Source organism: Elephantulus edwardii, unplaced genomic scaffold (assembly GCF_000299155.1).
Source record: "Elephantulus edwardii isolate Elephantulus edwardi_28Jun2011 unplaced genomic scaffold, EleEdw1.0 scaffold00114, whole genome shotgun sequence".
NCBI classification, from domain to species: Eukaryota; Metazoa; Chordata; class Mammalia; order Macroscelidea; family Macroscelididae; genus Elephantulus; species Elephantulus edwardii.
The window spans coordinates 631,849-646,152 of NW_006399864.1; the positions used below are offsets into that span (position 1 = coordinate 631,849).

Consider the following 14,304-nt stretch of genomic DNA (forward strand, 5'->3'; position numbering starts at 1 on the left):
TATAGGCATACATTGTCCTGATGTGCTTCACTTTACTACGCGTCACAGATACTACGCTTCTTTCCAACTGAGGATTTGCAGCACTAGGGCAGCACGGACGGTTCTTTCGCACCATTATTTCAACGCCATGTGCTCACTGTCTGTCTCTGTGTCACATTTTGGTAGTTCTCACCTTGTCTCACACTTTTTCCTAATGCTATTGCATACTTAATAGACCACTGTATTACTTTTATATGCACTAAACCAACAAAAAAAAGGTCCTTGGGACTTGCCTTCTTGTGAGATTTGCAGAATGTCATGATCCAGAACTGAACTCACAGTATCTCCAAGGTATGCTATCGAGAAAATGCTACCTTATTTTTAGTAGGGTTTGTAATGATTAAATCAAGAGTATGAACCTACCAAGAGAATTTAAAAATGAAAAATACTGGGCTCTTTCCTATCTATTGAAAGGTCACAATAGTTCTTTGTTTTAACTCTTCAATGTACTGATTGATCATGGCTATACCCAGTCACAGGCTAAACTCTCTCTAAGGGTCCAGCCCCAGCACAGGTGAGAGTCTCAGGATAATGAATTTGAAAGTTAAATGATCCTTTCAGTGGAGGAAAAACCACCAAGGCTAAGAATGAAGCAGCAATTAATGTCAGGGGTACCTGGTCAGATATCCACCAAGTTCAGCTTTAAGCGTAGTGACAGAACCAGATGCACTGATAACCTAATAGATTCCATTTTTGTCTGTTTCTTAACACAGAGACTCTTGGCTTAGTGTCAATCTGCTGCATTGATTCTAGCAGTCACTCTGGTTATCCTGTTAGAAATCTGAGTGTTGACATTTCTGTCTGGTAAAATACTTGCCAGTTAGATACTATGTGGATATTTTGACTTGACTTTTCTTTTTGTCCAGTTCAGCCTCATTCAGGATCTAGTTGCTCTTTTCTGAATTAATGAATGAATACAGGCCTAGTTTTAGGAAGGATAGCACAGAACCGGACAGTGTTGAGTCTGGAGTACATAGTTTTGCTGAGTCAAAAATTACTCCAGTGGCACCTAACAGCAGCCTTTAAATGAGAGAGAGATCTCACATAAACTGGTTGTTTGAAGATTTGCAAAGTGATTGACCTAGTGGATAGAAGTTGCCCTGCCAACTTAATTTGGGTAGAATGGTTTGAATCCACCAGCTGCTTCCTGGAAGAAGGATGGGTGATCTCTTCCCATACAGGAGGGTCCTACATGAATTGGGTCCAACTCCAGTGCAATGCGATTTGAGTTTTAGTGCTCAAACAAGGTGTAGGCATTACACAGTTATTCAGCCACCCTAAAGGCCACACTTGTCTGGTAATTTCAATCCACCAACTTTTCTCTGAGAGAGAGGCAGGCAATCTCCTTATGTATGATTTACAGCCTCAAAAACCTGCTGGAGGGGCAGCTGTGAATAAGTTTGAACTCTTTGGCAACTGTTTGAGTTTGAGTACACACACATATTCCTAAGTGTCTCCGTATTTTCTTGGATATTACATCTCTATTTCCAGTTTAAATCTCCTTTTCCTGTATTAATATATCTGCATTAAAGATGCTCCCCTAGTAATAGCAAGTATAATATTAAAACTAGTCCTAATAGGTTAAGGGAGCCAATGGTTATGCAAGTAATAGTATTCATATCAAAGCCCATTTGATGGTATCTTTACAGAAGCAGAAATATAAATAAGCTGGGTTTCAGAGAGTTTGGCATATTACATGAGTGGTTTGATGAGGAGCTCGGGCAGGAATATGAAGAGTAAACATTAATCAGAAATTTAGTCAGCTAGCCAATGTAAACCAGAAAAAACAACAGAACATATCCCTTAAAAATAACAAAAGTTTAATTCCTCTAACTGTAACAGGAAGATTATGAAATCACTGAGGTAACGTGGTTCAGGTTATTTTTAGCTTGTTTAATATATCATTCCATTTGTATAAGAATAAATCTTGTTAGAATGTAGAGCACTTTGGTAGTATTCATATGCTCCCCCACCCCATTTCATAGTTTCAGTGAAAATCTTATTTGACTTTTTGTATTTTGGTTGGTGTTATGTGCTACTAAGTCAGAACCAACCCCCAGCTCACCCTCCAGCATGTTGTCGTAGGCTGTAAATGGCACAGGAGGAGATTTCCCTTCTTCCACAGAGGAGCTGGTGGTTTCAAACCACGTGCACACTAGATGGAGGAATTATCAGGTTTACTAAAAACAGTAAACACTGCGTTGTTATCATCCTTTCCTCAATAAAAGGAACAAAACAAACTTTCTTTTGAGAAATGCTAAAAAAGATCAGATTTCTTTAATCTTGGCAATACTCATTTAATTCTTTCACTTTTATTGCCTTTGAGTTGAAAGTCACTCATACCTGACTTTCCTCTGAGTTTTTCAGTCTGTAACTGACCAATAGGTAGCATGATGATAGGTAGAAAAAAAGACTGAAGTTAGCAGTTTCAGCTTGCTTGGATCCACAATCAAAACCCTTGGCTCCAGCAGTCAGGAAATCAAAAGGCAAATGTCATTGGGTGAATCACTGTTAAGGATCTTTGCTAAAGAGCAGTAATATCAGTCTAAGGACTAGAGTGCTCTTGATCCAAGCCACAGTCTTCTCAATTTCTTGCTATGCATCAAAGAGCTAGACAGTGACTAAGGATGACTGAAGAAGAATAGGTGCCTTTGAATTGTTATGATGCTGGAGAAGAATTTTTAATATACCATGGACTATAAATAGGTCTATCTTTGAGAGGGTTAAAACATGTTGTTCCTTGGAGGCAAGGATTTTGAAACTCTGTTTCTCATTCTTTGTCAGGAGGGATCAGTCCTTAGAGAAGAACATCATGCTTGGAAGGGTAGATAGCATAAGAGAGGAAGACCCTCAATGGGCTGGATTGACACAGTGACTATGACAATGGGATCAGGTGTGTCAGAGATGGTGAGGTGGGCTCAGAATAGGGCAAAGTTCAGAGTCATAGTCGACTCGATGGCATATAGCAACACAAGCACCAAATGGCCTGGGAAGACATTGCCCATCATATGGGACCACTAGTGGATTTGAGCCACTAGGAAGGCATGGTTTTGGGGTTAGCAGTGCAACTTCCTGTAGTGGAGGCTGCCAGAGTGTGTTTAACTCATAATCTAAATGTACTAGAATACATGTTTCCAACTATTTAATTAGGCACTTACCAGTGATTTTCAGCATACAAAATTTTAGAAGTAAATATAATGCAATTCAATTCTTTAGTAATTAATAACAAAAACTTTAACATAAATAAATAATAAATAAATAGATAGATAGATAGATAAATAAATAAATAAATAAATTGCTTAAAAGTATACAATAACGAATAGGTCTTATATAAATTCATCGGGGAAAATCCACGATAATTAAATAGAAAATAATTCTGCAAAACAATAGCTACAGTATGAACCATTTGCGTTTTTATAAAAGAAAAGGATAAACATACCCACTTTATCTACACTTACACTGTTAACTTTGTCTGAAAGTAATTTTTAGAGGCATACACAAAAATGGCAGAAGCTGATTATGAAAGGATGTTATTGTTGTATACCCTTCTTTATATTTAAAGTCAAGTATTTAAATACTAATTTAAAAATCTAGTAAAATAATAATTTCAAAGAGAAATATATCTGTAAAATGTGGAACAGGCAAGATAATCTTACCATTCAAAAAAAAAAAAAGGTAGATGGTCATTGTATTTAAAACTTAGAGCAAAACAATAGAATTTATTATCTTCTTAGTGAAAGCATGTCAGTCCTTCATAAAAAAATTTCCTGTCATGATATTCTGATTAACTGTCAAAATACTTTTAAACCAAGTATACAATAATAGAAAAACATGTAATTTCTTCAGCTATTGGTTCTTCAGTGAGTTATTTCTTTCAGTGAGATTCGATAAATGGCAGAAGCATACGCTGAATATATAATTCATTAAGGTAACTTGACAGGAAGCATTATAGCTCACATAACCAATGACTTGATGTGCTCCAGACACTTTTTTTTAAAATACATTGGTTTTTGTACGAAGTTAATATTGCTTTCACACCATCCTTAATTTACATTTTGTTTCATACCTTCATTCTCATTATGTTTTATAAAATCAATCACCATTAAACCATGCTCTTCATTTCCCTGTCTTTCCAGATTTCCACAGGATCTTTCCCATTTCTCTTACTCCCCCACCCTCCACCCACCAACTTGTATGACCCTGTGCTTTCCCCCCACCCTCCAGTCCTCTGTTCTCACCTTTTCCCCCCTTGGATATCCATACACATTTTACTATCCTTTTGTTTTTACAATAATGGTCCAATGAAGTATTTATCCTTATGAGACTGAGTTAGTTAACTAAGCATAATTCCCTCCAATTTCTCTCAAGTTATGTAGTAATTTTTGAAATCATTGGTTCTGAGCGCTATGTAGTCTTCCATCATGTGAATGTACCACAGTTTCTCAATCTGTTCATTTGTGGCTGGACATTTGGACTGTTTCCATGTTCTTGCTATTGTGAATAATGCAGCTATGAAACTGATGTGCAAATCTCTGTTTGGGTCTCAGTTCTAATTTCCATCGAGTATATTGCTAGGAGTGGAATAGCTGGATCATATGGAATTTCTATGTTCAGCTTTTTTTCAAATAAAATGATTATTTTATACTGGTTTACAAAGTTCATGTATATTGTTTTTCACACCAGATCTTTCCCATTTTCTTTACCCACTTCTCACTCCAACCCATCAAATTGTGTGACCCTATGATATGTTAAACTTTTTAAGAAAATGCCAGCCTGCCTTCTGGAGTGGTTGTATGATTTCACCATCTCTCCACATCCTCTCCAACATTTATTGCTTGCTGTTCTATTAAACTTTGTCACTGATACTGGGGTAACATGGTATCTCATTTTGATTTGCATCTTTCTCCGTGATTTTAATCATTTCTTTATGTGCCTGTTGGCTATCCAAATATCTTCCTCTGTTAAAAGTCCTTCCAGGTCTCTTACCCATTTTGTAATTCGGTTATTGATGTTTTGTTTTTTAGTTTTTGTTTTTCCTTGTGTAGGCCCTATGGGATTCTGTAAATGAGTTTAGTTTTTTGTTTTTTTGTGTTTTTTTCATGAGACCCTTGTCTGAGATGTTTTTCTTTTTTATGTACGCAGGTATTTAATCCTTAGTAAATCTCATTCTTCAATTATATCCTCTGCTGGTTTATTTTTCTGGCCGTATTTGACAGCCTCTTTATACCATAGGTGAGGCTTTCCAAGCATTGACACAATTTGTCTCTTATGATGTTTATAGTTTTGGGCTTTACACCTAGCTCTCTGATCCATCTTGAGTTGATTTTTGTGTATGGTGAGAAGTGTGGATCCTGCTTCAGTTTTCTGCAGGTAGTAGTCCAGTTTTGCAAGTGTTGTTTATTGAAGAAGATATTTCCTCATTTGATAGATTTTGTTTCCTTGTCAAATATCAGTTGACCATAGAGAAATGAGTTAATTTCTGGGGTCTCAATTCCGTTCCATTGGTCTATGTGTCTGTCATTATACCAGTACCATGATGTTTTGGTTATTATAGGCGTATAGTGGGTTCTGAGATTATGGAGTGCTATATCTCCCACTTCATTCTTGTTTTTCAGAAGGGCTTGCTTATTTGGGTTTCTTTCCTCTCCAAATAAACTTGAGAATTGCCATTTCTATCTTCTTGAAAAATGAATTTGGTTATATGTACTGGTATTGTATTAAACATGGAGATTCCTTTTGGTAGGATTGTCATTTTCACTATGTTGAATCTTCCTATCAATGAAAAGGGAACATATTTCCATTTATTCAGGTCTTTTATTGTTTTTTGCAGAAGTGTTTTGTAATGTTCATTGTAAAAGTCTATTGTGTCTCTAGTTAGGTTTGTGGTTGGCTATTGTAAATGGTATTGCTTTCTTATTTTCCTTCTCTGTTTTGTTACTGTAGAGGAATCCCACAGACTTGTGTGTATTGATCTTGTATCCAATTTAGGTATTGTTGTAAGTATACAATACATAATATCTTACTTATTCTTATGATTTCTAAATACTACAGGTAAGGAGGTTGAGGGACAGAGAGGCAAAGTCAGTTCCTGTTCCTATCACACTGCTGCTAAGGGTAGAGTGACAATCTCAGCACATTTAACTCAGAACCCAATGAATGGGTGTTTCAGACTACATATGCTGATTTCAAGTGGTAAGGAGTTGCACTGACAACTCAAAGGTACCTGGTTCAAATCTAACAGCTGCTCCCATGGAGATGGCAGTCATCTCCCATGTGCGTTACTGCCTCGGGAAACCCACTGAAGCATCAGCTATGACGTGATTCTTACTCGATGGTACACGACATGAGGGTAACTCATTAAGGAAGATTCTATGCTTCTTCTTGATGTGTGAGAACAATCTATCCTAACTACTTTTTCCAAGAACTGGATAGAAATCAAGTCAACATTGGGCAGTGTAGAAACCACCAAGAAAATATGATTCACTGAATTTAAAAAAAAAAGTTTTACTTGGTGACACATACATATGCTACTTAACACCCCTCTCTCAGCTACCTGGTTCTCTGCCCAGAAGGCACCCACTATTAACAGTTTCTTGTATATACTTACTGAAATGTCTGGTATTATGTAGGTAACTATACAATTTATATTTTTATTCAAATTGTAATCATACCACATACAGTATTCTACACAGTGCTCTCCTCTTAAATATAGATCCTAAGGATTCTTCCGTAATTAATTAAGCCAAGAACTAATTGTCATAATCTCAAAGAATATATATTATTTGTCTTTGAGTCCTTCTTTCCTACCCTTCTCTGCATTCTGGGCTTTACCTTTGGGCAAATGCTGCTCTTTTGACGTTTATGATTGGTTATTCGAAAGACTTGAGTACCTCCCTTTTGTTACTTGGCTACCTATAGGCCTAGGTTTGGTTGAAAGGCAAATTTTGCTGCAGGTTCAAAGAATGCCTAAGCTCATAGTCTCTAAATTTTCAGGGTCATGGATGTTGACATTCATGTTTCTTTTGTACTGACTATGCTAGTATTTTTTTCGTCTAATTGTTCTTAATGACTGAATAATATTACAGTACATACACATGTCCATGAGCTCTGGTAACACAGCACTTTACATGTTAGTTTGCTTACTGAAAGATCAGTGGCTGGAAGCAACAAGCTGCCGCTACATGGGAGAAAGATGATCAGTCTTCTCCTTTGAGATTTACAGCCTTGGAAACCTTATGAGAAGGAATTAACTTGAGAGCAGTTGTTATGTCCCATCAAGTCAATTATGACTCATAGCGACCCTATGAACAACACCTCTGAACCCTGCCCTGTTCTGAGCCAGCCTCATTATCTGTCATACCTGACCCCATTTCCACAGTCACTGTGTCAAGCCATCTCACTGACAGTGTTTCATGTGTTTCTGATCTTTGACCCTTGCAAGCATGATGTCCTTCTCTAAGGACTGACACTTCTTGACAATATGCCAAAAATATGTGAGATGGTGTCTACAAATCTTTGCCTCCAAGGAGCAACCTGATTTCACCATTTCCAAGACAGACTCGGTGTTCTCTTGGCAGTCCACTATTCTCCAGAACCACACTTAAAGACATTGATTCTTTTTCTATCAACTTTATTCACTGTCCAGCTCTCAGATGCATAGCAAGCAATTGAGAAGACCAGAGCTTGGATCAGGTACACCTTAGTCTTTAAACTGACATCTTTGCTCTTTAACACTCTGGAGAGGTCCTTGACAGCAGATTTAGATACATATTTAAATATTTTACTAGATAGATAGATAGTTAATCTTATGGTTGTTTTTCATATTTTATGATCATAAATAATAAAGTACATTATTTCCTATTTGTAGTATATAATTGGATAGATGACAAGAAGTGAAGTTGGTGGGTCAAGGGCATGAACTTTAAACATGTTGACTGATTTTTCTCGCTATCTTGAATTTGTACCACTCTTCATCACTACTATTACTTATATGTATAAGTGGTAGTTTCTACCTGTTTTAACAAAACGTTTGACCTTAGCCAACTTGATAGGTAAAAACAGTATATTTTCCACATTCTTCTAGAAAACATTAGAAAGTAAGATTGCTTCCAACTCTTCCTGTAAGGTCAGTTTTACCCTAATACCAAATAATGACAAAATCTTAGAAGAAGAAAACTATGGACCAATGAATATGGACACAAGAATCCTCAACAAAATACCAACAAACACAATCAGTTACCAATTTTAAAAAGCCAACATAATAAACCACCATCAAGTGAGATTTATTCCAGGAATGCAAGATTGGTTTGATGGTGTTGTTATATGCTGTCGAGTCACTTGTGACTCATAGCAATCCTATGTACAACAGCTCTGAGCCCTGCTCTATATTGGGTCAATTTGTTTCCCACACTTACCCTCATTACCTCAGTCACTAAATTAATCCATCTCATCCAGGGTCTTCCTCTCCTGTTCTGTCCCTTCACCCTTCCAAGCATGATGTCCTTCTCCTAGGACTGCTCCCTCCTGGTGACATGCCCAAAGTATGTGAGATGGAACTTAAAAATCCTTGCCTCCAAGGAGCAGCCTTCATTCACCCTCTCCAGGACAGACCTATTTGTTCTCTTGGCAGTCCATTGTATGTTTGATGTATAAATATCAAATATAATTGATAACTGATACAAAACTAAATAATCTCAATAAAAGGCAGAAATAAAAATATTATCTCAATAGACCACAGAGAATGCATTTGACAAAATCCAGTATACATCCATAGTCAAAGCCCACAAAGAAGTTAGGAATAGAATGGAAAAATTTTTTAACCTAATAAAACCAAATCCAAACACTCTGCTGTGGAGTCAGTCCTGATTCTTAGCAACCTCATCAGATTTTCAAGGCTATAAATATTCATGGGAGGAAAATCTCCTTGTTTCTCTCACAGAGTGGAGTTGGATTAAAACAGGTGTGCTTCAGTTAGCATCTAACCTAATAAAAAGCATCTACCCAAAGCCCAGAGCTACCATGCTTATTGATAAAAGACCAGAGTTAAGAACAACACAATGATGTCTTCTCTCATAGCACTTCAATAATATTCTCTCAATCGGCCCAGTGATTTGTTTTGTTAGTGTTGAGCTTCAATCCATATTGAAGGCTGCAGTCCTTGACCTTCTGCAGCAAGTGGCTGGTTCATATCCTCCTCAGTTTTAGCAATCAGGGTTGTGTCATTTGCATAACTCAGATAGTTGATGAGTCTTCCTCCAATCCCGATGCCACATTTCTCCTCATAGAGCCCAGATAATTTGTTCTGCATATAGGTTGGAAAGGTATGGAGATAGGACACATTCCTGGCGTACACCCTTCTCAATTTTGAACCATATGGTGTTTCCTTGCTCTGTTCTTATAACTGCCTCCTGGTCCAAGTATACGTTTCTCATTAGCACAATCAAGTGTTCTGGGATTCCCATTCTTCTCAGAATCAGCCATAGTTTGTTGTGTTCCACAAAGTCAGATGCCTTTGCATAGACAATAAACAGACAGACATTCCTCTGGTACTCCCTGCTTTCAGACAAGATCCATCTAACATTAGCTATAATATCCCTGATATCATGGCCTCTTCTATACCCAGCCTGCACTTCAGGCAGTTCTCTGCTGATGTCCTGTTCCAGTCATTTTTGGATAATCTTCAGCAGAATCTTGCTTTTATGTAATATTAATGATATTGTTTGATAACTTCCACACTCTGTTAGGTCACCTTTCTTTGGAATGAGAACAAATATAAATCTCTTCCAATCAGTTGACCAGGTGGTTATCCTCCAGATTTCTTGGCACAACATGGTGAGCACATCCAGGGCAGCATCTGTTTGTTGAAATATATCAGTTGGTATGCTGTCAATTCCTGGAGTCTTGTTTTTTGCCAATTCTTCGACAGCAGCCTGAACTCCTTCCTTAATCACCACAGGCTCTTGCTTAGACACTATTTCATGAAATTCTTCTGTGCCTGCCAATTCCTTTTGGTACAATGACTCTATATACTCTTTCCCTCTTCTTTCAATGCTTCTTGGGTCATTTAGTATGCATATATTTAAAGACATAAATTTTTAAAAATTGAGAGTGCATAGATAATCCCAACCATCTATGGTCCTTTGATTTCTTTTTACCTCTTAAATTTGTAATTTATTATTGTTTTCAAAACATACATAGTAAAACATATACCAGTTCAATAATTTGTTAATTTTTCATGTTGTACGACCATTCCTGTCCCATTTTTCTGATTTGTTCCTAGAAGAGGAACAAATCAGAATGGAAAAGGAAGGTCTGGTGGCCTAGCGAGTTTCACTCTCAACCCAAAGGCGGGTGGTATGAATCCACCAGCTGTTCGAGGAAGACGGGGTTGATCCCCCAGTGTGATTTACAGCCTCTGAAAACCTGCTGGAGAGTTAGCTCTGGGTTGATTACAACTAGAAAGCACATAACAGCAATAACATGAATTTTACTATGCAGATTATGAAGGGACACAGCAAGAAAAAGAAAAGTGCTCCTATTTGAGGGCCTGTGGTTTGTGGATCTTGGAGAAGGTGCATCAACATAGTAGAGTTATGAATGTGAGAACAGTGATGTTTCAGCCACCTTCTACCAAATAGTTCTCTAGAAGGCACATAAAGAAGTCTGTCGTAAGGTTTTCCCCAAGAGCAGTCTCCTGGGCATTTAGACTCCCCTAGTCTTTTCCCACATCATCTTGGGTTACAGCCCTTATGTTCAGCATTGTTCTTCTGATGTTGAAGTTTTCTGATCTATTGTTTTTGTTCTTACAAAATATAAGGTTCATTTTTGCTCACAGAGACTCTCTAGGACAGGGCAGAACTGCCCAGTAGGCTACAGTTAGGAATAGAGGGTCTGATTTTCTACCACAAAGCTGTTGGGTGAGTCCAAACATCCAGCCTTTCTAGTTGGCAGTACAGTGTTTTACTGTCAGGTATAGAGAGTTCTATATTAACAATTTAAGCTGGAAAAGGGTGAGGGTTAATCTTTAGTGGTTTGCCAAAAAAGTAAATTTCATCATTTGCATTTAGCTCTTCAATTTTCTAAGCTATTAATTCACCCTGTTTCTTCAAATGCATTCATTTCAATGCATGATTTCAAGAAAGAGGATTCATTTCAATGTGGGTAACTAAAAGCTATAAAGTGATGAGAAAAATAACCAGAATTCACAGGGAAAGAATTGGGTAGTAGATATCTGTCAAAGTCATTGTTCATCCCTGTGTAAAGAAAGAAGGTTGTTGTTGCATACTGCTGAGTTGGAGCTAATGCATAACTGACCCTTCAGTGAATTTACAGAGGAAGTTAATCACACAGGAGGAATTGCTGATCCTTCTCCCACAGAGCAGCTTGTGGATTTGAACCATGTGTCTTTAGGATTATAGCACAGTTTCTTACCACTAGGCCACCAATCTGAATCCTGTGCTCTGTGCTGCGCCATCTGCATGAACTTTGTTACGCTCCAGTCCATTGTGGCCATGGTGTCAGTTCATTTCTCGAGTCTTCCTTTTTCTGAATCTCTGTTCCTAAGCATGATGAATGGGTCCTACATGATCATGGCTCCTGCATAGTGAATGGTTCCTCCAGACAACATGTGTCACTTCTAAAGAGCACCTGGTTGCACTTCCTTCAAAAGGATTCCTTTGTTCTCTTGGCAGTCCATGGTACATTCAATTCTGATTTCCAACACTGAAATTCAAAGTCATTGTGCTGCTTCAGTTTTCCTATTCTTTGCCCAACTTTTCATTGAGTAGGAAGCAAATGACAATACAATGGCTTACCTTGTTGTTGTGTACCATTCAGTCGGAAGCCACACATAGTTGATCCTCCAATAGTTTCAGAGGCACTAAATGACAAGGGAATAGATTGTCTGTCTGTCTGCTGTGAAGCAGCTGGTGAATTTGAACCAGATTAGCACCATGTGCCTTTCGGCGGGCAGTGTCCCTCTTAACCACAAAGCCACTAGAGCTCCCTACAGCTTATTTTAGGTGCATCTTAATCTTTCAACTGACATCTTAGTGCTTTTACCACTCTAAAGAGGTCCTTGCCAGCTGGTTTTCCCCATGCAAGACATCTTTTGATTTCTTGACTGCTGCTGGATGTTGTGCTGCCCCTGCACACTGAGAGCCTGTACTTAGTCTTAAGAGCACTTGATTCAAAGAGTATGGGCAAGTCTGCTGTCAGAGACCTCTCCAAAGTACTGAAGAGCAACGGTGTCAGTCTGGAGACAAGGTGCGCCTGATTCTGACCATGGTCTTTGCAATTACTTGCTATATACATCAGAAAGCTAGACAATGACTAGGGATGATAGGAGAATTGATGCCTTGGAGCTGTGGTGCTGGAGAAGAGTATTGAATACACTTTGAATGAACAGGTTTGTCCTAGAGAGGGTAACACGAGACTGCTCCTTGGAGGCAAGGATTCTGAAGCTCAGTCTGACATAATCTGGACGTCATGGTTTGGAGGGTGGAGGGTCTGTGCAAGATAGGAAGACCCTCAATGAGATGGATTGATTCAGTGACTGGAGTAATGGGGGTAGGTGTGCCAGATTCAATAAAATTGGCACAAGACAGAGCAGGGTATAGGGCTGTTGCACCCCACAAGCGACTCCAGGGCACATAACACAACTTAACGATAAGTTTAAAATGCCACACCAAACTTTATATATAGCTATTAATGCATTTACAAAGATGCGCTAATACGCAGCATTTGTATCTGAGTTAGGTTCTGTTTTAAGCGTAATTGTAGTCTTAGGTTTACTCTAGCCCGACCCTCCTCCTCCTTAAGAATAAAACTGCTCAAGTTTTATGCAGATTATGCACCCACCCCACCCCCTTCCTGTACACGCCAAGAAACTTTCTGAGACTGTTCTTTACAAACACCTTACAGGTTCTTGAACGCCTTACAAGTTCCAGCAAGGGCTGCGTTACTTTCTCACTGTGCCCTGCAGCCCAGCTCAACCTTTCCGCGCAGCCCCACCGGTCTGGACTGTCCGGTCGGGTTCGGGACGGGGCGGGGCCGGGCGGCAGGGCGGGGTCAGCCTGATCCATTACAGTGAGTGTAGGGGGGGAGGCCAGAGCTGCGTCCCAGTTCCTTACGGACCCTCTTCTCTTTTTGAACTTGCGTCCACACCAGTCAGAATGCATGTCGTTTAAACACTCAGTTCTTACTGATATCAAGCTGGGAAGCAAAGAGAAAAAACTTTTTAAAAAGTTTTGTCTGGCTGCCGCTCCCCCCCGACACGGAGTTTCCAGATGGTCCGGCCCGAGCCCTGCGCAGGACGCCCCTTCCCCTCCCCCTTCCTGTGAGGCGCGGAGCCACCGCCCCCGGCTCGGGTCGGACCTGCAGGCGGGAGCGCACTTTGCGGCCGCTGCTGTCGAGGCACTGGCCGTCCTCCTCAGCTGCCCGCCCTGCGGCCTTGCCCGGCGACAGCATGGAGTACCTGACCACGTTCACGGGGAAAGGCGGCCGTCTCCTGCGGGGCACGGCCAACCGCCTGTGGGGGCTCGGGGGCGGCGGCGAAGCCCGGCAGGTGCGCTTCGAGGATTACCTGAGGGAGCCCGGCCCGGGGGACCCTGGGCGCGCTTCTCCGCCCCACCGGCCCCCGGCGCCGACCAGCCCGGAGGGACCTGGTGAGCCCACCTTTCCCTCCCGCGCGCGGGCTGCAGGGCTGGGGGAGGCGCGGGGTCGGGGTGCGCGGCCGGGAGGGTGAGGGTCGCCGGCCCGGGGTCCTGCTGGCCGGTCGGGGCCGTGGGGCAGGGCTGCCCCGGCCAGGGGCACGCAGGGCCGGCAGCTGTCAGCGCCCGCGCGCTTCCTGCCCGGCTCTTCCTGCTTCTGCGCCTCCGCTCCCCTCTGCTGGTCCCGCCAAGTGCTGGGGTCCGACTGCCGCTGCCCCTTCTCCCCGCCGCGTGGACCCTGCCCGATTGTGACATCTGTGGCCCCGGGACCATTATGACAGCGCCTTGCTGCGAGGGGGCTTCGGGCAATCTGTCTGCAACTTGCCAACGATTAGAGCTTCTTTACTTCTGAGAAGTCAATCTAAATAATTCTTCGGAAAAGAAATTCTTGACTTACCTTTGCTTCTAGTTGATTTTCGCGTCGTGCACTGTCTTCAGCTGGCGGCGACTGACACTTTTCCTCTTTTTTTGTAGTGATTGTTTTTATTAATTGTCTGCGCCTGAAACTTTTCCTCTTTTTTTCGTGCTGATTATTTTTATTGTCTCCGACTGAAAC

General features: G+C 40.6%; 1 protein-coding gene across 3 annotated transcripts in view; it reads left to right on the plus strand.

The window, feature by feature from the left end:
* OXR1 (oxidation resistance 1) overlaps positions 1–14,304 on the plus strand; it is a 325,904-nt gene that overhangs the window by 213,508 nt on the left and 98,092 nt on the right. Inside the window, exon 1 of one of the 3 annotated variants that reach the window (XM_006892322.1) lies at positions 13,378–13,703. The exons of the other annotated variants lie outside the window; for them this stretch is intronic. Coding sequence (XP_006892384.1) covers positions 13,505–13,703 — 199 coding nt within the window. The 5' untranslated portion in view covers positions 13,378–13,504. Of the gene's footprint in view, positions 1–13,377; positions 13,704–14,304 lie in introns of those variants that run through there. 3 annotated transcript variants of the gene reach the window in all.